The sequence below is a fragment of the Elgaria multicarinata genome, chromosome 8, assembly GCF_023053635.1.
Source record: "Elgaria multicarinata webbii isolate HBS135686 ecotype San Diego chromosome 8, rElgMul1.1.pri, whole genome shotgun sequence".
In the NCBI taxonomy this organism is placed as follows: domain Eukaryota; kingdom Metazoa; phylum Chordata; class Lepidosauria; order Squamata; family Anguidae; genus Elgaria; species Elgaria multicarinata.
The window spans coordinates 59,972,985-59,998,614 of record NC_086178.1 but is presented as its reverse complement, the minus strand read 5'-3'; the positions used below and the strand labels follow the sequence as shown (position 1 = coordinate 59,998,614).

Sequence of the window (25,630 nt, the reverse complement as noted above, 5' to 3'; positions counted from 1 at the left end):
ATGTAAACCAGAACATTTTCAGTAGCAGCACTGTCACTTAGGGCGTGTCTACACCATACAGTGTAGAGGGAGGGAGGTGAGAAAATCCCAGACTTGGAGGAAGAGGACGTCACGCCTGCCATTTTGTTTTGTTTTTTTTTTTCGGAAAAGAGCACAGGAGCGCTCCTACAAAAAAGTAAGTTGTTGTTTTTTAAAAAATTATTCCTGCTCCCCCCACCCCACCCCTGAGTCCTCGCGGTTACTCGCGAGGAGCCAGGACGAAAATGGGATGCCCAGCCACACGTCCCGCAGTCTTGGGATCATCCCGGGACCGTGGGAAAAGTTGGGATAGAAAGGTAGGGCGATATCCCGGAAAGGGACGGATCATCCCTCCCTGCCCCAGGGATCCCCTGTGTGTCATGTGGTCGCACAAGGATGATCTCAGGGCGATCCCCGGGATATCGCCCCATCTAGCCATTCCCTTGGTTTATATGTTTAAATTCACTAAGTGTTCTATTGAGTGAAGAAAACAGGGTGGGTATCAGAGGGCCATGGCAGTTGCATACCTGTCCAAAGCATGGCCGTACTCAGATATTAAAATCAAAAGTTAGCAGCCCTAACAGATGGTGGCCATTTGTTTTCTATTTGGGAAGTCAGTGGCTTTATTTTTTAAATACCCCTTTACAAAGCAAAAATATGTAACCAGAGCAAGGGTGGGCAAGATGCGTCCCCCCACATGTGTCCCCCCACCCTTTTGTGCACCTCCTGCCACCCACAAATTGCCACCACCTTATTGCTGAATTACTGCCAAAATTGGCTTCTCACACCATCTGACTTGTCCACCGCTGGATGAGGGCAAGAGGATTCAGAACCTCATTTCTTATGCATCCCAGAACAATTACTTGCCTATGTTCCCAGGTCTGAATTCTTTCAACATCACTCTTCCCACTTTCCCACTATGTCATTTACTATTGGGGACCATGGTGCCTTGCTACTACTTCTAATCCTTACAGTACTAAAGCAGAAGGGAAGAGAAGATACAGCCAAAGTCATAATATTCCCGCAATCCAAATATTATTCATTTCTTGTGATACAACATTCCTGTCTTTCATTGTAGTTAGCAAAGAAGGTAGGTCTGACTTCGCAGCAACAACAACAAACTCCAAACTTCCATGTAAACCTTATTTCTCCAGGTTATATAATTGCCCCCAACCCCTTATTTGTTCCATGGTTCCTTCTCCTCGATGCAAATCAAAAACCTAATAATTGGACAGTGCTACATTCTAGGTATTCAGCAGAAATTCTGTAAGTTTCAGAGCAGAATGCCCTCAAGCCACTCACTAAAATGATAGCAGGCCACAGACTTTTGTTATCAATAACTTAGCAAGGAAAAGAGAATAGCAATCAAGCTGCTGTCAAGCTGCGCGTGGATGACTCCATGGTGACAAGACAGCATTAGAGGCTAGTTAAAGCAGAAGGTTTTGCACAAGAAGTAAGGTTCTGAATGCTTTCTCCATAGTTCATATAACAACTCTCAGACAGATCAGGAACCCAAATTCATCACCTTTTTACAGAGTTCTATTGACATCCTGTCATAACAGTAATGTGCTGACAATGGCTGAAAACCTACAGAGTCGCTGGAGCGTAGCACAAAATTGACAAAAAGAAAGCAAAGCAAAAAGTGGCAAGGAAGGGATTCCCCCCACCTTTAGTGAAAATAAAAATGATCTGCTATTGAAGCTGTTTTTCTTCATCTTTAGAAGGAGAAAATTGGACTGAACTGAGGAAACAGATGAATCATGCAGCCAGGCTGAGCTATATTCAGTGCCTTTAAATAAAAGAAACACTGAAAGTAATTTCCTACTTTTCTTTCGATTTAGGACAGATTTATGGCTTTCCCTTAGTACATTTCTGCCTGAACAAAAAGAGAAACCCTATTCACAGGGAATTTGTAGTGACTAGTTATTTGATAATGAAAAACTAAAATCTCTTTGTATGCATCTGTTTAATACAATAGCAGGGGGAGGTGGACCAAGAAAGACTACAAAAAACACTGTCTTCATGTAGCATCTCAAAGGTTACTTGTAAATATTCATTAAAATAAAATAAAAAAGTCTCCAGAAAGTCAAGTTATTCCCTCCCGGTCCCATAAAACCCCATAAACATGATCCAAAATCACCATGCTGTTATTCAACCCCATCTTATTAATACTTTAATCAAATTATCTGATGATTAAACAACAAACTGCTCAAGCTATCTTGTAAACATTTATGTATAAAGGTTGTGTTAAAACCATGTTAAGAAGAACATTCATGCCAATAGTAATGTGAGGATAAAGCAAGTCAGTAGTGTATAGTTCAGTGGATTAATATGCAAAAGTGGTTGATGAAAAATGGATGACGGCTCAAATCACATGTACAAATTTTTCAAAAAGGGAACCAAGGCTGCAATCCTTTATTGAACTCAGTGGCACTTACTTCTTCATAGACATGGTTAGGATTGTGCCATCAATTGCTGAGAAAGGTCAGAGAAGACTACAAAAGAAAGACTGCCACAGTCAAAAGGATATTACCTTCTCAAACAATTCTGTGTAATTATGGGAACCAATTTATAAGGAAGAGCCATTGCTTAGCAATACAGCACACACTTTGAATAGTGAAGATCCCCGATTTAATTCTGTATCTGCAGCTAAAAATATCAGATAGCAGGTGATGGGAAAGACCTCTTGCCTGAGACCCTAGAGACCTGCTGTGAGTCAGAGTAGGCAATACGGGGCTAGATGGATCAAAACTAGGCAGCTATATATATTCAGCTAAAAACGAACCACTTCCAGCAAAAGTATTAGATCTCTATAAGGTTATTCCTGGCAAGCTCATATTTATTAAAATATCCCCCTTAGAAATATGTTTTTAAATATGATAGGCAGTATATAAATCTATTAATTAATAGGTCCAACAGAACCAGCAGAAATTCAAGATGTAATACTTTTCTTTTTATTGATTGATTGATTGATTGATTACATTTCTGTACCGCCCAATAGCCGGAGCAATCTGGGCGGTTCACAAAAATCAGTACATCTCCATACTACGAAAAGTTTCACTACTGAATTTCTAGCAAATGACAATATTAAAGGGATAGGAGCCCTGCCAGAAACATGATGGCATCCATGGAATATAGGCTTTGTACATCTGCTTATGGACTGGAGGAAACTATTCATTTAAAAACATATCCTGCCATTTTGCTGAGCAGTGCCCAAGGTGGCTAGCAGCAAATATAAAACAAAATACCACCATAAATAGCTAACATTAGATGACAGACCACTAGCCTTATATTTCAGAGTCATTGGGCAGTATCTTCTGCTGTGCCTCCACTAGTTATGTTGTGTTAGCAGAATGGACCACTAGTATAATAGGAACTAACAGTTCCTGAAACAACCCGGAAATGAGCATAAACACTCCTCTGTAGAACAAGGGAAGTCAGCAGAGCTCCTTCTGTAAGCTCTGCTGACCACCCTGTTCCAAAAATGAAAGTTTCCACTCTTTCCCAGTTGTTTCAAGGACTGCTAGTTCCAGTTGTGACTGCAGTCTATTCTGCTAGGGGGGAGGCAGTGTAAAAATGTTGTTCTTAGTGTGGCTCTTGAAGAAGGATGCTTAAGTGTTACTAGCAACAGGACCAATGAAGGTTGGGACTGCAGCTATAAAATCTTTCAATAACTGCCTGAATTTTACTAGGGCAACACTTATTTTGCTTAGCTATCAACTTAGCTGTGCTTAGCTCTGTCTGGAGTGATGTTTCAGCAGTTTTGTAACCTACCACTTGCCATGCTAGACAGCTCCCCTACCTTGCTGTTAAGACAAGGAATTTGAGCCACACAGCACCATTGTTGGTCAGAATAGGACAGCCATTTTGCTTTGTTATACATGCTGGGTCAGCTTCCTCATCCAGGATTTGAAGCTGGATAGCAACTTTTTTTTCAATTCACTGAACTCACATTAATGTTTGGTAATTGAAGATTTGATGAGCTTTTGGCATGATAACCAGGAGGTTTGAGAGGAGTTTCAGAAAGAAGAACAATCTATAAAAGTCTATTCTTTCTTCCACTTTACCACCTTCTTCCACTTTCATATCTTCCCTTGACCAAAATGCCAGCTAAGGTGGTGACCACCCCACCTTTCCCCCACCCAGTGACAGTTGCTGGGACACCTCATAATTAATCACATGATAGCCAAAGGGGAAAATAGTATGCAGAAATTAATATAATCAGTGAGTTCAACTTTAATCATAACTAATCCTCCTCTTAATTTAGATCAGCTCTTATCAGGGCTCTCACAACAACTCACTACTCTCACTAGTGGCTTTAAGAAAACCTCTCTACACACCTATTCCAGACACACTACAGTCTACCACCTACAACCAAGGTGGAGAAAAAGACAAAAACAGAACCCTTGCTTCACCCCCTTAGCAATAACCCCAACCACTGACAGCAACCTTTAGCAGACAAGGGAGAAATAGCCACCATCAGAAAGTGTGCCCTCAAGCACCAATGTTGGATGACAGCAGATGTTGATATCTGGAGAGGCAGAGCTTCTACTCTTCGGAGCAACAGAACCAGAGGTTCCCAGTTCTCCACACTTTTGGTGGCAATAGCTGGTGCAGGTGGTGTTACTAAAACTGAAGTTACGCTGAATTGTAAAAGTTCACCAGCAGCATGATGGCAATAGCTCCTGCCTTTGATCTACTTTGAAGGGGCATTTCCAAAGAACTAATACACTTTGGTGCTGCTCTTCAGCAGCTGCTTGCAAAAAGCAGGAGTGTTTTGTAGCTGACAGAAAGGTTTTGCAGAGAAGAATACGCAAATGCTGGCAGGCAGGAAGTTTCTGCCGATTCAAGCACGTAAACTTTACTTCTAATGAATCCTGTTTCACTTTTTCTAGTGGAAGTACCTTACCTTTAAGGCCTCTTTCTCTTTTTCTATTCGCTGATGGTCCAGATGTACTTTCACAAGGGCTGCCTCTTTAGCAGATATCTCTTCTTTCAGCTGGTCTACCTGGTGTGTCATAATCTTCAGCTTCTTTCGCATTTCATTGATCTCATCCTAACAGGAGAGAATTAAGTGTTCACTACATACAGACAACAATGCCCCCAAAGCAGTGGTAGATATAAACACCAGAATAATCTCGTCACAACAACCATGCCCTCCCCACACCCCAAAACTGGTTGCTGGGAAGGAAGAGGAACAAATTTTCCAAAAGCAGAAGGTAGAGCTGACAATTTGTATAGCCTTGGCTTGTGTGCCTAACAGGAACTTGCTGCACTATGTGACTATTACAAACCATTGTCCAATGAGTATGGATTATAAGATTTCTTATAATCTTATAATTTCTTATAACGAGGGAGACTGGAGCAGGCAGGCACCATCGGGGCCTGCTTCAGTTGGAACACCCCCCCGCCCACAGGGCTAACATCTTCACCTTATGGGGAAGAAGGAGCTGTTGGTTTGCCCCTCCATTGGGAGATGAGAGGACGGAGCAGGGCCTTCCCACCAGCCTAAACACAGTCTCCTTAATTTCTTTTTATTTTCTCCCTCTTCCCTCCCCATCCACTTTTCCTTGTGTGTCATGTCTTTTTTTAAAAAAAAATGTAAGCCTGAGGGTAGGGACTGTCTTCTTTATTGATACATTGTAAGCCGCTCCGAGAGCCTTTTGGCTGAGGTGCGGGATAAAAATACTCTAAATAAATAAATAAATAAATAAATAAATAAATAAATTATAAGATTTCCCTTCCCTTCACACCTGAAAAAATAGTTTCTTAAGATTATAGTTAAGCATAGGATAAATTTGATTTGCAAAAAGCACACTTAGAAGTGTGACTTGCCTTAATACTTGTTATGGCTCACAAAGAACTCTCTCTATGTGCATTTTGAAGAATAGTGAAAGGAAACACCTTCTTGGCCTCTTAAATTAGGGTTCGTGTTCATCAATGTCTACACAACTGTAATACAACTATGGTAAATTACAGCAATACAACTATGGTAAATTACAACTAAGTGTGTTGAATGGTGTGTGCTTTGTGTGGGAAGAGGCATACAGTTACAGTACTTGACACCTCTTTGTAAAATCTCCATATCAGAAACATTCCAGAGCGCAGGGGGCTCTTTAATAAAAAGGAAGTGTACCCAGTGCAATGTTCTACCAGGCTAACAGCAGCACTCTGTAGTCCAGTCTTCATATAGTGCCTGGCTGGCTATATTGGCTGGGTATGATGGGAATTGTAGGAGGGCACCAGGTTGGAAAAGGTGGCTGTAGTCTAAGTTGGCTGTTTCCAGCGCTAACAAGAATATCAACAACAATTAAGATGGAATGGTGGGGGAGGGGGTTTAATCCCTGAGGTGCTTTTTGTTATTACTATGTTGGACACTGAGAATGAGGGCCAAATAGAGGGAACCAGGTTGGAGAAGGTGGCTTAGATTCCCACTGATTTTCCCAGATGTCTCTTAAGAACATGAGCCTCGTGTGGCGCAGAGTGGTAAAGCAGCAGTTTCTGCAGCTGAAACTCTCCCCACGGCCTGAGTTCGATCCCAGCGGAAGCTGGTTCTCAGGCAGTCAGCTCAGGTCGACTCAGCCTTCCATCCTCCCGAGGTCGGTAAAATGAGTACCCAGCTAGCTGGGGGAAAGGTAATAATGGCCGGGGAAGGCAACGGCAAACCACCCCGCTATAAGGCCTGCCAAGAAAATGTCAGCAAAAGCTGACGTCCCTCCAAGAATCAGTAATAACTCAGTGCTTGCACGAGAGGTTCCTTTCCTTCCTTCCCTCTTAAGAACAATGCTTTCTTTAGATGTACTGGATTCATATGAGGAAAGTAGGTAAGAACAAATAAATTATCTTTTTGCTACAAAAATCTACTGGATATGTGGAATAACTAAGAAAAACCATCTATGGTAGGACTTTAATGCCCCTAAATATATTTCTCAGCTTTTAGAGCCAGACATCTCTCCCTTTGTCCTCCTACTTCATTCCGTATTAGAAGCCCAGGATGAAAGAAAAGCATGATAAATAGACTACCCTTTGCCTGAGAGTGGTATGGAAAACTCTGGGATGGACAAAGTATTAAAAGCAGTAATAAAGCAGGTGACGTTATTTTCAAGATCTAGTTATGGGAGAAGAGTCACCACTTGAATTACTCCACCTTATGTAGCGGTTTAGGTCACAGGGACACCTTCAAACAACAACAACAAAAACTGGCAATCCTAAATAGTACTCCAGTGTATCAAGGCACTATATAACTACAAAATAAAAACTCTGGTTCTTACTTAGGTAAATGCATCAGACAAAAAAATATGACCATTGAAAATTGAGCTTGTCATGCTGATACACACACCATCACTCCTGTAAACAGAACCGGAGAAAATTGAGTGTAATTCTTTCAGATGACTTACAAATGAGCCAGCTATTTTAAAAGGTAGTATGCACAGATGTTCTCAAATATACTACTTTAGTACTGAAAAAAGTAAAGGGCCCATTAATTTTGCAAAGGTTGAGGTTACATTCATTTAAATTAACAAGCCACAATTCCCAGGACCAGAAAGACCCAAAAATGTGAAAGCATCCCAGCAAATACTGAAATTCAGTCAAGAACTTCTTTATCAAAAGATTTTACTGTGTCTGCACTTATGACACCCTGGAGATCAGAAACAGCATATGCAGGGCAGGGCAATGGGGGACTTTTCTTATTAAATAATCTGAAACTGCCTACCAAGAGCTTTGCTCCCTCAAACAAGCTTGTGCCAATTTAACTTACATCCCAAGAGGGATGACAATTCTGCATAGTTTTTAAGATAAGACAAATTTAGTTTTCATGGCTGGCTGGCTTGTTACTGAACAATGAATGACTGTTTTGCTGCTACAGTATAGTCTGACTATAATAAAAAAAAGGAGCATGCTTTAACCCCAGATGTCTTGTCACACTCTTGAATGTTGCAGTTAATTGAAAGTGTACACAAAATAATCCATTATAAGGTTTATCAATGAACACAGAAGATAGTAACCTCCATATGCCCCACAAGGTCTATTCATTTGCATACAAATTCCCCAAAATCTCAAGGATTTAGCTAATTATTGCAACACTACTTTAGCATAGTAGTATTGCAACACTACTTTGGCATAACACTACTTTAGCATATATTCTATGGAATGATATCTCTATCATAGTACCATAACTAAAATAGTGACATCATGCACAATAGTATAATTGTTGCCCCACTACATGTGGAATAAATTCATAACTCTCTGAGTACTATAATAAATGCTCCACTCATAAGGTGGAGGGGTTCCGTTCATACTCAGATCCAAATCTGTGCTAGACATTCCTTGGTCAAATTTGGGTTGCGCTGTCTTTACTAGGCCACTTTTACAACTACTTTACTAACCTATTCAGCTACTTTTATCTCAAAAATATTTTCTGTTTCTCTGTCGCAAGCCATGAATTTTGTCTTACCCCATACATATTACAGCTTTCCCTAACTAAACAAAGAAAATAATCTGCTGTTTCGAATCTCTTTACACCTTTCTATCTATACTCCATACACAGTTGAACACCCAAGGGAACTTTCATTGCTTCTCCTCAATTATTTGGGGATTATATTGTCAGAGCTGTCACTCAGATATAATCCTCCTTAGCTTTGGATGTCCATCTACTTCCAAGATACCTATTTTCAAGTAACATTGTATTCAAATAATCAAGTAATGGAAGACCATTCATTTGTAAAGCTCTTCAGTTAGGCTCTCAAGTGCAAATTTCTAAATAATCTCTGGAATCTGACACAGGCAGCTCTTCTATAATCTTAGAACCATCTGAGACCTGTCACTTGCTTAACCTGCCTCTTAATGTTCTTCCATCTTTCAAATACCTACATGATTATCCCCTTGAAGAACCTAGAGAGATGTCTGTTTCCACAAATATTCAGGTCAATGTCACCAATGTTTCTGGTGAAATTCTTACCACAGGAGGGTTAAAAACATGGAAAACTTCACATCAACATTGGTCTTCATTATCCTCCCATTCCAGATGTTCACTGAGAATGGCTGGCTCAACCAAAATTGGGGGGGGGGGGGAGGGACTAAGAATAGAGCTGCTTTTAGTACCTGAGCTTCAATCAAATTCTTACTGTAGAGGTTTCTGTCTGATCTCACAGCTTCATAGAGGTTTTGTTGCTGTTTTAATTTTGTTTCAGACTCTGCTATTTTCTTTTTGTAGTCAAAGATCTGCATTTCCCGCACCTTGATATCTTCCATGTGATGGAGGACCTGTCAAAGAAAACATAAAATTAGCAGCATTAAAACCATCCTCCTATGATGACTGGCAATGCAATATATTCAAATGTAGCAGAATACAGGCCTGGTGTGACGGCTAAAATTTGAAAAGGGAAGCTAGCATGGGTTGGGGGGTTCCAGCTGCTTTTAGTCCACAAGAAAAAGAAATGGGTGCCTCTAACTTTTCTCCAGCAAGAATAAAAGCAGCTGGAGTGCCCCAAGATATAAAAGCAGAAATGTCATCCAACGCAGGCAGGCAGGAGCAGCAGAAGCAAGCTTTGCCTCCCCATCTTTCTGCCCTGCAGATTTTGTTACACAGGTTTTTAGCCCATCTAGCGAGAGCACTTCGGAGTGGGAGGAAAGGAAGGTGGAAGAGGATCAAGTCATATCATGGCCTCTCCAATCTCCTTTCCTCCCCAATCTCCCTAACTCTCCCTTTCCCCCCTTTCTGAGGCTGAGATTCCGACTTCGGAGAGGTAGACGGCACAGTTCTCTCCATGCTGGCTGTGAAGTGGCGGGGAGGGGGTTGGATCTCCAACTTCCCTTCCAAGGTTGGAGCATTGTCTTCAACCTTGGAAGAATTTTATAAGCAATCCTATAGTCTCAGGGACCATAGGATTCTCTCACCGCAAACTGTACTTTGCAATGATTAAAATCCATTAACAGTGAAATCCTATAAACGTTTACTAAGAAGTATGACCCACTGAGTTCAGTGGACCTTATAGATGTTCATAGCATTAAAATGTGCATGTATGATTTCTATGAAATGAAACCATAGAATATGAAAAAATGTAACACTTCAGTTCATCCTTTTCTTATTTATAGCAACCAAATTTGTTTCAACTATCAATATGACAGATCTCAGATTTGTTGCTGTATGTTTATTATAACCAAAGAATAAATATGCTACATTAATAACTCATGCTATTTTCCAAAATGTGAGATGGTTAAGAAGCTGCAATTAGTTTCAAGGGGAGAATAGCAAAACAGCAAAAAGAAGAAAAAAGGGGTATCTGCATGGATCATTTTACCCAATGAATATTCTTTATAGTGTCACTGGAATTCAAATCCTTGTCATTCTCCAATATCAAAACTGTCAGCTAATATCCTATTGTATAGCACACCTTATAGCAAGGATAAAAGCAACCAAGGTTATTTGCCTGATCATGTCCACATTTACTCTTGATTTTTAAAGGAAAACAAACATCTTCATTTGAAGGAGAAAACATGGAGAATAACGAGTCACTAAAAAAAACAACATCTGAAATTCTTCAGACAGTTTACAGAGAAGAAATTGCAGGTGCCAGGAATACTTGCACTTTAAGATTACCAAAATATCTGGACGGTTTTCTTTAATAGGGAAGGAGGGAATGGTCTTTAGCTGGGGGGGGGGGGGCTTGAGCGGTTGACAATCATAAAATGGGTAAACTTAGTAGGGTAATTACGTCCTTCATCATTAATGTTGTTATAGACATAATTCATTAAAGGCACAATCCTATGTGTGTTTACACAGAAAAACCTCCCACAACTCCCAGCATTCCCCAATCCGCCATACTGACTGTGGAATGTTGGGATTTTTCGAACTTCCTTCTGTCTAAACATGCATAGGATTGCATCCTAAATGCCCATGCCATTTGGACACTCACATTATACCCAGCACATATTATTGTATGTATATTTTATCGTTGTAAGCTGCTTTTGGTTTCATTTTAGGGGGAAGTGCTAGATATACGTTTTAAAGGTAATAAATAAATATGGCAATCACCATGCTAGCTGAATAAAAAAAATACATTTGCAAATGAACATTGTTGATAGAGAGCTGGGGGGAGGGGGAGGGAAGCTTCCCTGCAACAGATGCTCTACCTGAGAAAAAGACTTTGGATCCCCTGTGACAACGTAGAAGCAAGTATACATTTATTTTGCAATAAAACAAGTGTCTAAAGATTCACCACTGGCTATACATGGGGAAATAAGAATTTAATGTATAAAACCAGCAAGAATATGTGTAAGCACAAATAAGACTGTACATATGTTTGTGTGTACAAACACCTCTCATAAATACATCGTCCTCTAGGAAAATATCTACTCAAGCCTTTAATGCATAAGATACTGGAAGGAAATATGGCTGGCAGGCTGTTTCCTGTCTCTAGCACTAAGGATTTTTGCCTTTTTCTTGCAAAATATTTCCCCTGATTAATACCTGTATACTACATAGTTCCAACTTCAGTTATCTAAATGGAATGGGTGGGGTGGGGTTATAAAACTTTTTGTAATGAAAAACTCAGAGGTGTTTATTAAATATAGCCACGCTGACAATATATGTAAGAAGTCAATGAAATCTGATAATTTACAATTCAGATATCAGATGTTCAAAAAATGAGTTTCTTTTTTACCTTGACATTACATGGTAATGAAATAAGATCTTGGAATTTGCCCAGCCTGTCTAGCCTCCTTACTTTGAGGACTACTACTCAGACCGATTTCCACACCAGGTCCCCCTCCCCCCATCTTTGGGATTACAATTTGAATTATAAAGCACCTCTAAATATAGGACATTTTATTACTGTGGTGGTGATGGTACTCCAGTGCATTTGTTGCTGACTGTCCAGATGCCTAAAAACTGCTTACAGTTTAAAATGAAAGCAGGACCCCAGTTTATAATCTAACCCCTACTTCTTCCTTTTTCCCTGTTAAAAACAAGTTTCCAATAGTAATAAAAATGAGATCAAAGTCAATAACATGTATTTCACATCTGACACTTAGCTCTGTGATTATATAGATTGGAACAAAATCAGAAAATAGGTCGTTGAATTTGTAACAATGGTATTTGGGAGTTGATGAACAAAAGTACAATAATAAATTACTTGACTATAAGGGACATCCAATTAAATCCTCCCAACAATAGAACTGCTTCTGTCAATGGAAAAGGAATGGGGTGTTTTCCCCTTCCCCCCTGCAGCCGCCCCCCACCAAAACATGCTAGGAACCCTCCAGAGCAGATTTGTGGGCCTGGAAGGGGCAAAAAGAGATGAAAGTTCACTCATGTGACATTACATTTTGCCCTATGTTTTCTAAGTTGGCATTTGTGAACCGCCCAGAGAGCTTCGGCTATTGGGCGGTATAAAAATGTAATAAATAAATAAATAAATAAAATTTGTGATTCTGAGACTGACTTGGCTATTGTAAAAATTTCTAAAAATGTTGTGTGGAAACAACGCCTCAACCATGTTTCTTTAGTGCTCAGACTTGAATTGGATCAATTCATGAACATAATTTTATAAGGAAAGTTTACCTATATCTGAAGAGTTGCCTACTGAGAATGGAAAAAACATTTCCCTTAGAATGTTGAGCTCTTCTTTTTTGAGACAGCAGTGACAATGATGGCTACAGAATAGGATATTGGGCAGGGTGGACAAAGTTTCTCTAAGAGAGCCTCGGTAGAGTGATTAACTCTTCATTCACTACTATGTGATCTTGTCTTTACAGACTACATCTGAAAGGCTCCTTTGGATGGCATTAAGTATACTCCCAATAAAAGGCATTAAAAGAAAATAGATTTCTATATTGTTTTGTGCTTCTGGATAAAACCATTTTCTGTTCTAGGACCACAATTGTTTTCTTTCCTAAACTTTTAATGAGTTGTTATTCTGATGTTGCCAGAAGGAGCAGTGAGTCTCCCTAACTGGAATCACTGATTCTATTTCTTTTGTCAAAGAAAGAGAACCCCAATAAACTAAGAAGGGATTCATTATTACATCTTTCACAATTTTACATGAAAAGGTACATGGAATAACTATGAGCGTGAATGAGTTATTAAATCTTCGTGGGCACAATCCCTTGACCTGGCAATATTCTCAAGTTCTGTTCTCTAGGGCCAAACCGGGGTCAACCCAGGGGCGGTGCCTGATGGAAGGCCACCCAGAAACCCAGCACTCCCTCCTCAGCATCAGGATTACCCAGCGCCACCCTGGGAGAGGGAAAACACGTTGTTTTAGAGGGAGGCAGCACCAACCCAGTGCCGTGAAGAAAGCCCCCAGAACATACTTCTGAATGTGCGTAAGACTTCACTGGTAGAGTTTTATGGGTCAAACAGCAGCAGAGAATAAAAATGCAGCAGCAACCAAAATATTTACCCACTTTGAACTCTTCAGAAGAAAAGTAAGATAAAAATTGTTTAGATAAATAAAAATAAATACTTTTGCACACTGAGAATTAACAGCTTTTTATGTAGAGAGATCTGCCTGACCAATCTATACATCTCAGAATATTAATTGCAATGCCATATGTTTTACATTATTTCAAAATGAGCATGTTCCTTTATAGTCAAGAAGTAATTGAAACATACATGAGCAATTTCAGCTAAAACCTTTGAAGCCTGTGAATTTTAGTGACTGAGGTAGTGGTAGAGTGACCATATGAAAAGGAGGACAGGGCTCCTGTGTCTTTAACAGTTGCATAGAAAAGGGAAATTTCAGCAGGTGTCATTTGTATATATGGAGAACCTGATGAAATTCTCTCTTCAAGGCAGTTAAAGCTGCAGGAGCTATACTAGAGTGACCAGATTTAAAAGAGGACAGGGCACCTGCAGCTTTAACTGTTGTGATGTAGAGGAAATTTCACCAGATTCCCCATATATACAAATGACACCTGCTGAAATTCCCTTTTCTGTGCAACTGTTAAAGATACAGTAGCCCTGTCCTCCTTTTCATATGGTCACCCTAGGTAGTGGCAGCACTAAAAAACAAATGTTTGGAGTAGTGAGTACAAAGAAAGATTGAAGCAGATTCGGAGGGGGCAAGCGCTTTCCTCACTCGCTCAAGCTACTGGTGATAATGGAAGCAGGAACATATTTACTCATTCAGTACCTACAGTTCTAATTGTAGCATTCTACTAATGCCTCTAATGATACCCCACAAATGGGAGACAAATGAAAGTAATTTTCTAGGCAGTATTTGCCTATCTTTGCCCATTTAAAGCACTACCTGTGGACTGTTGAGAATAGGACTCATATAGCTCCTAGATCCTCTGAAGAGTTCTTGCTCCTGTCTTCCATTTCTACATGCCTGCTAATTATTAAAATCCCAAGCATCTTGCCCATACTAATTAAGTCCCTGACAAAAACAGGAATATTCAGAATTATTTAGTCCTCAGTAGCCAGATTTCTATCCTGAGCAAAGCATGCTTGTTAAGTAAATAGATGCTAATCTTCTTAATTTGCATAATTTACCCCATCACAGAATTATTTTCTGGCAGCATAATGTTTAATGCAGATTCTATACATCTTGCTAATATCAGTTTGCAAAATTCTGCACCTATGGAGTCCAATAAACCCACCCCAAGCAGGCATTGCCAATACCCATTCAAGATTTTCTGCACAGTAAGAGTTAGCTTTGTTCTAGGCTGTTTTTACTTAGTTTTTTATTTACTTATTACATTTATATACCGCCCCACAGCCGAAGCTCTCTGGGTAGTTCACAAAAGTTAAAACAGTAAACATTAAAAAGTATACAAAATTTAAAAACCATCAGAAACATAAAAACAACAGTATAAAAACAACAGTACTAATTGCAGAACTAATTGCAGCTACCAGAATATGTGCTTACACAGACTCTTTCAGATGCGTAGAATACACAGAGGACAAAGTATAACTCACAGAAATTTATTAAAATCTTTGTATCCTAAATGTTTTTATATCCAGAAATGTTAAGAACTAAAAGGGTCATCTTATCACCTTTGAAGGAGAGAATTTACTGTGTCTGCAAAGAACTCTCTCTTACCTTTTGTGTGAGGTCACTAGCTTCATTGATATAGCGATCTCTCTCCTTCTCCAGCTGAAAGATAATCTTCCTCTGTTTCTGAGCCTCATCTTTATAGTTCTGAATTTCTTCCTCCAGGTTCTTCTTTGACTGTTCATGGAGCTTAACAAGGTTCATCTGCTTTTGAGTAACACTAGCAGCCTTCAGCAAGTTCTGCAAACACAAGGCCAAGATGGTTAGCACTTTCATAGAACCTACTAATGCCAGGCACTCAGAGCCAAATGAGATGTTACAATGAGAGACATGTGTAACAGTTTCCTGATTCTTTCTTTTCTTTTTTTAATGAAAAGCAGGTATGGGAGGCTGCAGTTGGAAACAGAGGAACAGCAGGGGGATGTGTAATTCTTTCTCCTGTAGCTGTTTTTCTTCCACTCCTGTCTGAAACCTGCCAGTTGCTTTTCATGAAAAGACAGATATTGAGATACTATGTAATATCTAGTCTGACTCTCACTTTCTCAACCAAGTAGAGATTCTTTACCAGTATCTCATTTAAAAAATGCTCATTCCCAAGGTAGAGAACACTCCATGTAAGGTTTGCATGTTTACTGCAGACAGTGATTTACTATGAACAGAAGAAAGTGGATGGCTTTAAAAAGCTGCTAAACAAATTCCTGGAGGAGAAGGTTATCAATGGCTACTAGTCCTGATGCATCTTGCCACCTCCAGGATCAGAGGCAGTAAGCCTATGTACACCAGTTGCTGAGGTAATGGACAGGAGGGTGGTGTTGCACTCATGTCCTGCTTATGCCAAGCCCACTTCTTAAGGTGAGAAGGATTGGGGCAAAATGAAGGTAGGAGTAGGTCCTGAATCCTAGGAAGAGTGTGCATGTTTAGAAGATTTAGAAGTATGTTCTTTATTTCATTAAGGAGCTGGAGCAGAGTCAGATGATGAAAGAGCAGTTTGTACGCTTGGGTGAAAACACACTGGTTGAGCTGTTGGAGTTAAGTTAACCCAAAAGTGCTGCCAAAACAGCTGCCTGGATTTGAGTAAGTAAAATATTGGAATCCTTAGAAGGATTGGAGGAGGTGCCCCATTGAGGAAGGAGTTCAGCAATATTTTTATTCTGCATGACTGAGCCTCCCTGGTGGGAAGTACTGAGAAGAAGCTGCCTCAGAGATGGCTGATAAAAGACAGGAAATGGGGTGGGGGCGCAACATCTCATTCCCAAACTCCATTACCCACCCATCCAAAACAACAAACTCCACTTGTTGCTTAGGAGACCAGATGGCTTTCTGCTGCCTAGCAGGATGCTAGCACGACTCCTGGGCCAATTCTTCTCCCCAGCAAATGCTGCAGAGCAAGCCCCAAAATGGCAGGCAGGAGTTGTACATTCAGAGGTGAAAGTAGGGAAAACCACATCCACTGTACAGCTGTGTGTACAGCTGTGAGAGAAAGGCCCACCTAACTCCCAACTTTTCTCCTTGTTCATCTGGCACCGCTGCATTTCAGTCAGAGAGCACCCCAACTGCTTTTCCAGAAGTCTGGACCTGCCACTGATCTTGGTTTCTTCGTCCCATGCTTTAGAGGACTCTGATGTGTCATCAAAACTTCTTCTCTTGTTTAGCTGGCATCCTTGCTCTCATAGGCAAAAAGCCCAAAAGCTAAGGAGAAAAATACAGAAAGAAGGGAGGAAGAAACCCTTTTTCTTTTCCTTTTTTTTAAATATAGAAAAAGGAAGAAAAAATAGCAAGTAGTAGAGGAAAGAAATCTGAGGTAAGGAGCTGAGGATAGTAATGAGACTAACTCTGTCCTGGGCAAAGGCAGGGAACAAATTTGAGAGCAGGAAGAGCCAGAGGTGAGGAGCTGGGCAAGAGCTTGGTCATGTGATCCCTGCCTTGTCCTGGGTAGTAGGAAGACATAACCCATTGTGGATGCCTCCTTAATCAAATAGGGAGTAGTTTTGGGCTATGAAATATCTGTTGTATGTACTCACCTTGTTCAGTATATCCCTTTCTCTCACAAGTTCATCTATAGCTTTCTTATCCATCTCTGCTTGCTTTTTCGCACATTCCAACTCTAAAGCATAGGAAAAGAGTATAAACGTTGAGTTCAGACTTTAGCATAGATTGAAAAAATCAAGATATTATAGAATGATCCCTTTTGAGAAACTTAACAAATGGAACATGCAATAACATGTTGCGGTGTGGACAGTTTCTGTTCACAATTGGCTGGCTGCCTGAAACAAGCCATGAACTCTTTTCCAAGATACTCCATTCCATTCCCAATCCTGCAAGTTTTCTATTTTTCTCACCTCTAGCAGTCAGTCAGCTTCCATGGCAATTGGGCATGCTCAGGTGTCATAAGATTGTTTTTCGAAAGGATTTTTGTACTTCCACAAACTTTGGAATTCCCTCCAAACCTGCCTGCTGATACCTCCCCTCTTGTATGTGGATGGTGCCGTTTTAGCTGCATAAGTAAGTTCCAGCACTTGAAGAACCAAGATAGCTATTCAGATTGGACCTGCAATAATATGCTGATGTGCGGAATGCTTCTGTTCAGCCAGTCATGCTCTCTTCCAGGATCCTTCATTCAATTCCCACCACCGCCCTCCTCTGAACAATCAGTCAGCATTTCATGGCTACTGAGCATGTTTAGTCCTCTTTAGGCTGTTTTGGAGGGTTCCATCCCAAGATTTTTTGAACTGAGTTTAAAAAACCAACTCCATATCTTGTTTTGTTGAATTTCTGCAAACCTTGAGGGGAACTTCCAAGCCAGCTGTTTGTGTGAATTTGCACAGTATCCTAATTTGTACAAATTTCCTCCGTAGGCTAAAGTGGGGCTGATTCAGTCTACAGAGGAAATCTGTGCAAATTAGGAAACTGACTCAAGTCGAATTGGGATTCGGGAAGAAAACAAATGTGAGCACATGTTTGACGATTTGTGAATGTTTTCGGCGGACACATAGGTGCTTACATTTGCATTCAGAGCTTTGAACAAAGCATGCTCACTTGTTTTGCAAGCAAAAACGAAATTCTCATACATCCTTAGCTGTTGGCTGCATAAACAATGGTAGTCACAACCTGAACATAAGAAATAAAGTGAATGGTGATGTTTACAGCCTGCCCCCAAGATATGTAGAATAGGGCTAGGATTCAGAATCTGTTTATAAGAGTCATTTAAAAAAAAACAGATTTGGGTATTGAAGATTCAGCACTGTCATTATACACTGAACTGATCAATACTATTATTCCCCTCTTTCATATCAGGGATCACTTCATATGAACACTTCCAGTGGATTTCTGCAGGTAAGAGAAGTGAGCGATAACTACATATCCATAGCTGCTTCCACAATTTTCATTGTATTCTCAGCCTAGAACCAAACACATTTCTCAGCTCAACTGATAGCAACTGCTGAGTCAAGTTCCTTGCCACTCTGCATTCAACCATTTTCTATTGGAATCCTGTAACTGTTACTACATTCTTCAAAAGTTACTACATTTTCTGAATCTGTTAGTGTTGGAAAGTCTTCTGTGACTTACACCAGAGTTGCTTTATACTGAAAAGTATGGCAACACAACATTAAGCATTGGAGGCAATAAACGCAGTCTAGAGCCAGTTTAAAAAAAGCTCAAATCAACTTACATTATTAGTGCTTTTATCAGAGAAGGCTATCTAACTTTAATTACAAGCATCCCTTAAAGCTGTTTGCATGAATGTAAGTAAGCAAAGGCATGAGATATGGTTATTTGCTTCTTCTCTGGACAGACCGCATGGTGCTTGCATGTTGAGGCAAGAGGCAGGAGAGAGAGCAGGAAATGGGAACTGATCAAGCTACAGGGCATTCTCTATCATCCCCTAGTATCTGGAAGCATGCAGAGTTGTTCCTATTATTCAACAGTTAGTACCATGCCAACACTTAGTACCATTTTTTCTTTAATATCTTAAAGGAAGAACCAGGTATGCAAAACACATGGTAGATATTTGCCAGGGAGGTACAACTGGCCAAATTCCATAGCTGCATACTTTTATTTCCAGAATCCCCTGAAAATGTTACAAAAACAACCACAAAGTTAACCCACCATGAAGATAGAGAAGCCTGCCTTTTCCCTTAACACTTGAAATTTACCTAAGATATACACTGAAGGAAAAAATTCCAAACCAAGTTTCCACATCATTGTTTTGAATAGATTCTTACCTTTCTCCAATCCACTTATCTGGTTTTTAAAAGTGTCCCTTTCAAATTCTGCTTGTGTTTTGTGCTCTTCTACAACACGTAGTTTTCGCTGCATAACCTCTCTCACTTTAGAAAGCTTTGCAATCTCTTGACGCATCTGAGACAATTCATCTTCTCTCAACTATGGAAGCCAAAGAAATAGGAATGGAGAGACAACAACTAGTACAAAATCTTCACTGCTTGTTGTCATGTGTTTGGTAAAATAAAGCAATCAAAGTAACCATTGTCCTTTCCAATATTAATTTAAAAAATGCTTCCAAAATATCCAGAGGGTGTAAGGTTTTGCAGAGCACAGCTTATGTTCTCCCTGCACTTTTCCCCAAAATCTATCCTTTTCTCTTTAATGGATTCATGAATGTCTTGGTGCTGTGGAAATATTTGCCACTACAACAAGCACCTCTTACCTAAGGACTCTTCCTTCCTCTTCTCTACCAATACGGCATCCAGCAACTTCTTCCCATCAGGAGAGGATGAACAGGGTATTATGCAATACTCATGTAAACAAAAGAATACACTTCTGTTCTGCTCTCTCATGCATTCTGCTTTCTGTATGAAAGCAATGGAGAATAATGGAACCAAGGTGTCAAAGTTAAATCACACCTATCTTTCCAGCAAACACATGTGCATATATGTCTATGCAAATGTAACTTCTGGGATAAGTATGCCTGTCTCTTGTATATGTGAGAAAAGAAAGAAACATGAGTCTACCATGTGTCCCATGAAGTAGGCTTTTGCTTATAAAATCTCATGCCACAATTAATATGTTCGCGTTTTAGATGCTGCAAGACGGTTTGGAAGTTTTGTGGCGTTTAAAGGAAGGATCATTTGGTTTTGTAACAGCTTGTAATAACATATTTGTCCATCAACCCAATTGATGGTCGGCAGCATGACTTAAATATGCCACGATGGCTTCCAGCTGGCCACCACTGCGAATATTCAAGCCGCAGCAGGCTGAATAGTCACAGCAGTGGCCAGCATGCACTGTAAGCCACCACAGGTTGTTGAAGCCGTGCTACCCCCTGCCAATCATGTAGACCCAGTGACCTTCTATGTGTATAAAAATGGATCAGAAAATAATCTTGATAGCATATGGTGCTTAAATTGAATCCTTTTGCTACATCAGATCTGGATAAAACTTGCTATAAATCTCAAGTAACTTGTTTTCATTGTTTTAACCAACAGGGCCCCTTGAAAGAGAATACTTTATGAGCAAGTGATTTCCTCTATTTAGGAGAATGGGCTGTACTTTACTAAAGCTCAATAAAATATTGATTTTCTGTCCTCTTCTTTAACATAAGCCTTGTTGTAACTACATATATGCTCTTGATTGAAAAAGATTAGACACAACAGATGAACAATGGCAATATCTTAAGTTTATATAGTGCTTTTCATCTCAAGGCGAGATTGACCTATGTTTGAAAGGCAAAAATCTCTAGCATGACACAAAAACAGTACAAAAAATACAAATGTTTAGAGAACAACACAGAATAGAAAGGAGTCAGTAACTGACAAAGTAACCTTATTGTTAAAAAATAGTGTGCATGAACAGATTGTGATGCCAGCACTTCCCATGTACACTCATATTCAGGTACAAATTATACATTACATTAATTATGTTAATGAAATTAATGTGCATGTTTTTTTATGCAAATAGCAGCCACTGACCAGAGGAAAGGAGAAGTTCAACTCTTTCTCTCACTGAAATGGTCCTGACAAAAACTGCCTTTCCAAAATTGGTATTTGCATTCCAAGGAAAGCCTCCACTGGTGACAAAACAGCAGACATTCTGACATCTGAACTACTAGTCACACACATACAAAAGAGCCATTAGGTACAATGCTATTTCTGAACTGGGAATACGTCTGATGTAAGCTTGAAACCTTGAACTTACTCTCAGCTCCATGGTTTTCTGCTGGTTCTCCTGTATGAGTTGTTCAATGGCCAAACTATGCTGTTCATTCTCTTGTTGAAGTTTGGCATTTCTCGCTGTAGCCTGTTCCAGTTCTTTTGTTGCTCTTTCGTTCAGGATCTGCAGAGTGTGGCACAAAGGAGCAGATAAATTTGTAATCGGAGTACTATGAGCTTCATCCGAAGTGTGTTTTATTGCATGCTCGTTGCTGGGCACTCCCAGACTTTTTGCAGGTCCCTCCCATGACATCGTCTGCCTCCCGTGTGTCTTCCACCCCTTCTTGCCTTCCTTGTGTGACAAAAAAACTCTCCACAAAGTCCAATGTGTTTTAAACCCAGAAGTTGCTGCTCTCTCCTGCTGTGTGTAGGAGAAGCAGCACAATTAGAACAGCCAACTGAATGGGCCTCGTGCTCATGGTTTACTTCCTCTTTTGAAAGAGGAAGTAACTGAGCAGCAAAAACACGGGTGGAGAAGCGACAATAGGGAATGTGTTTCCCCTCGTGTGATGGAGCTAACTATCTACTCAGAAAGCTCAGTAGCACCTCAAACTTTTACATGTTTGCCTCACATTTTATTGTCATTATCACATGCTCTTTATCACCGCATTAGTAATTGAATATGTTGAGAAATGTGATAATTGTTCAACAGCTTGGGTTGGAGGGTAGCATGAATAGCACAGTGGGTGTAATTTTTTTTCTTGGATCCTTCCAAGTCTCCCACACAGGTGGAAGATAAATATTTTAATGCCTCTATGCCATTTGGCAGACAGTGTACAACAACACTTGTAATAACTGCAAATGAGCAGGATAGTCAAATGGTTTTAATCAGCTGTAGTGACAAAGAGCTCTGAATTTTAGCAGGGAAATCATAAATTAGTAAGGGGAAAAGGCTATTCCTCAGTTGTAGAGTGCATGCCTTACTACTGCAGAAGGTTTAACACCTGACATATCTAGCAAAAGGATTGCAGGTGGCAGGGAATTTATTACTGCAAGGTGTAGTGATTTCCACCAAATTTGTTGTTGTTTATTCATTCAGTCGCTTCCGACTCTTCATTGGCTTCAAAAGAGGATTACACACATTGATAAAGCTATCAGTGGCTACTAATTATAATGGCTATTTTGATTTCATTGAAATCTGCTACACTGAATTAACTGTCATGGACTTTTACCTGCATCCACCCAGGGACTGGAGGGAGGAAAGGATCCTAAATTTGCATGACACATACAACTTCTAGAAAAGTTTTGCTCCATAAGAAACTGCTCTACCAAAGCTCTTTTACTTTTTACTAAAATTGATTCTCTTGAGGATTTTGCATTATCTGGGGAAATGGACTGAAAAAAATAAACTAGTTTCAGAAGACCATTTCAAGGCCTGGGTGGAAAAATGCTATGAAATACAGTTCAAAAAAAATACTTTGCACTCCAACAGCAACTTCTGCCTAAAGACTTTTCCCAGAATTCAATTAGCTAACCTCACAGAAAAAAGTGACTGGTAGGAAAACATTGCCATGTTTTCTTATTTGCCTACAGACATCAACATTTACTGTGGGCTTCAATATTTTAGATGGACATGAGCAACTCTGCTATTTTAAGAAAAATACTGGTGAGAAACAACATGAGTGAGCCATGGCAACAGAGTGTGAACACTGTTTAATCAAGAATGAGGGTCCATTCATATGATTCTATTAGCCTGAGACAGCTGCAAGGCAATAACAACAAAATCAGCTTATGATGACTCAATCTTCATCAGCCCACACCAACCCAGTCATACACATGCGTCTGACGTTCACAGAATTCAGCCATAATCAGTTTTTGGCATGGCAGCACAAATGATGATTATCCATTTGTAAAAGAGAGCAGCATTCACATAATCAGTACAAGATGACACAACCATAAGACAACATATACTGATTTTGCTTAACAGTTGTCATAGACTGAAAGCAGTTATGTGTGAATCAGTCCAGAGACACTGACATTTTCCAAGTGAGTTCTGGAAGGACTACAGACAGTAAATTCTGGTGAGATTTCAGACATAATTTGTTGATCTGTGAAAAAGGAAACTTTGGACCAGAAAATATTATATTTCCCTTTTAACTTAAGAAGAAAAGTGGCTCAGAAACAATGGGCTCAAGCCCACAAATATATGACACAGGCAATGTCCCAGTTAATATTCCAAAATTGCAACTACCAGGCAATGCCTGTTCTGTCTGCGTTGCCACCTCTTCAACGTGACATTTTCAAAAGTCTCAAACCAACATGTATTGCTAAGCCAAAACAGGTAACTCTGCCTAATGTGCCAAAGATGAATTCTACAAAGATTAATCCCATCTTTAGAATCCTTCCTTATAATGACCTTGCATTTGTTCCTCAGTAATACAGAAGAAACCCAATAGAAATAGGAAATCTGTCATTTCACAAGACTCCCCGGCAATATATCAGACATTTATTTAATTTCATGTCTTCTGCCCTTTTGCCTTGCTCCTGTCTTGTTGGTGCCTGGTGTTTCCCAGTCTTGAGTATTATATACCTCACCCCACCTATGGATGTCAATTTATTGGTTCCGTCACCAGTTATGTTGCTGCTGTGGTAGCAGTAACTGCTGGAAACTGATTCCCAACAGAAAAGTTAAAGCAGATGGAGGGAGGGAGAGTGGGAAAGTCTTTACCCACAGTGAATTATTAAGAGTTATTATTTCTCCTGATTTGAGTGACTGTTCTAAAAGGCACCAAAACTATTAAAATATTTGAGCTGAAAGAAACATTAGAATGCTGAAGAATATGAAAAGAATCCCCAAGTGCTATTTAGAGCAAACTAAAGGCTGACACTCAGCATTACTGTTTTTATTAACATAAGGTACTAGGGCAGAAATCTCTGCATATGGCATAATAGTCATATCTTGACACCAATCATTAGGGGGCATTCTCAGTTGACTTCAGTGTGAGTGCAACTGGGAATGAGCTTTTCCTCAAAATATATATTGCCAAAGAAAACGCCTAGAAATTCAGCAGTGTCCTTCATTGTTTTAATCTTATTGTGCAATTAGTAAATGAAACTCTTCCTATTATACACGAAATCTGTCCTTGATATTTGAGCCTATGCATGTTTGTTCCTGAGATAGTTTAACAAAAAAGCCTACAATAATACCTTTTGCTCTTTGAGTTGCTGTTCTAATTTCAGGAGTTCCTCCTTGTTCCTATTCATATTCTGTTGCATTGTCTTCATATCAGTTATCTTGTTTTCTAATTCTGTCTGAAGCTGTTTTAGTTCCCTTTCCATTTTTTCTTTCTTTCGGCTATCCCGTGAAGCCTCATTCTGACGCATCTGGATTTCTTGATGGAGCTGCAGAAGAAGCACAATGGCAAGATTCGTCTGTCTTTAAGTTGGGGGAATCACTCGGTATAATTAGCCATTTATAACTGTGTCATTCTTTGACACTGGCTAGTTCGTATGCTGTACTTTACAATCAATTAAGGTCTTAATCAGCCACACTATTAACACCTATCAATGCTACTACTATTAAAACATTACCCATAAAAAGTGTTGAGCAGAGTGCATGAGAGGTGACCAGAATGCTGGTCACAGAACTTACAACTGATATTGGGCAATGTGGAGTTAAGTACATGAAGTAAAGGCTTTACATGAGGAATGGAATTGAGGATCAAATTTATTTATTTATTTATTGCACTTCTATACCGCCCAATAGCTGAAGCTCTCTGGGTGGTTTACAAATTTAAGACAATTCAAAACAAAACAATAGTATCAAACCATAATATAAAATACAATTAAAAAAACACAACCAAGATAAAAACAGCAGCAAAGCAAAAATTCAAATTTAAAACAGCAAAGTTAAAATTAATTTTTAGACTGTTAAAATATTGGGAGAATAAAAAGGTCTATTGGATTTGAGCGAGAAGGTGCAATACATAGCTTTTTACCCATGAATCTAAAATGGTAGTGAAATACAGGTAAGATGATTCAGAAATGGATTTGCTAAATCCACTTTGCTTGAAAAAGGCTTATGCGAAGACAAAGACGTAGGCTGATGACTCAAGAAAGGAACACTATTCCAGGAATGGTGTGAGTGTGCAATAACAGCTAGGGATGGCTGAATACCATCGTGTTCATCTCACAAACCCAGCATGATTTTGCAAGTACTCATAAATCCGCAAGGGGTGAACGAAATGGTAATAAAACCCACCTCATCAGTCCCTCTTGCAAACAAAAGTGAGAATTAACCAGCCGTGGTACGGAGCCTGCACTGGACCCTGGCCCGTTTCCCTCTCCTACCTCTGCCTCCATTCCCACTGCCGTACTCAGTAGTTTTCCTTGTCTACTGCATAGATTGTAAGCCATTCAGGGTAGGAACCTGTCCTCTCAGCCTTTGTAAAGTGCCATATACATGAATGATGCTATCTAAACTATAATAAATAATGACCTCCAGCA

General features: G+C 39.8%; 1 protein-coding gene across 1 annotated transcript in view; it reads right to left on the bottom strand.

Annotated features, from left to right (window-relative positions):
* The window catches only part of CFAP58 (cilia and flagella associated protein 58), a 103,388-nt gene that overhangs the window by 71,383 nt on the left and 6,375 nt on the right, over window positions 1–25,630 (bottom strand). Inside the window, exons 5-11 of the mRNA XM_063133246.1 lie at window positions 24,332–24,526; window positions 21,171–21,308; window positions 19,241–19,400; window positions 17,039–17,121; window positions 15,066–15,257; window positions 9,121–9,282; window positions 4,928–5,074 (exon numbers count right to left, since the gene is read on the bottom strand). Of these exons, the coding sequence (XP_062989316.1) occupies window positions 4,928–5,074; window positions 9,121–9,282; window positions 15,066–15,257; window positions 17,039–17,121; window positions 19,241–19,400; window positions 21,171–21,308; window positions 24,332–24,526 (1,077 nt within the window). The remainder of the gene's footprint in view (window positions 1–4,927; window positions 5,075–9,120; window positions 9,283–15,065; window positions 15,258–17,038; window positions 17,122–19,240; window positions 19,401–21,170; window positions 21,309–24,331; window positions 24,527–25,630) is intronic.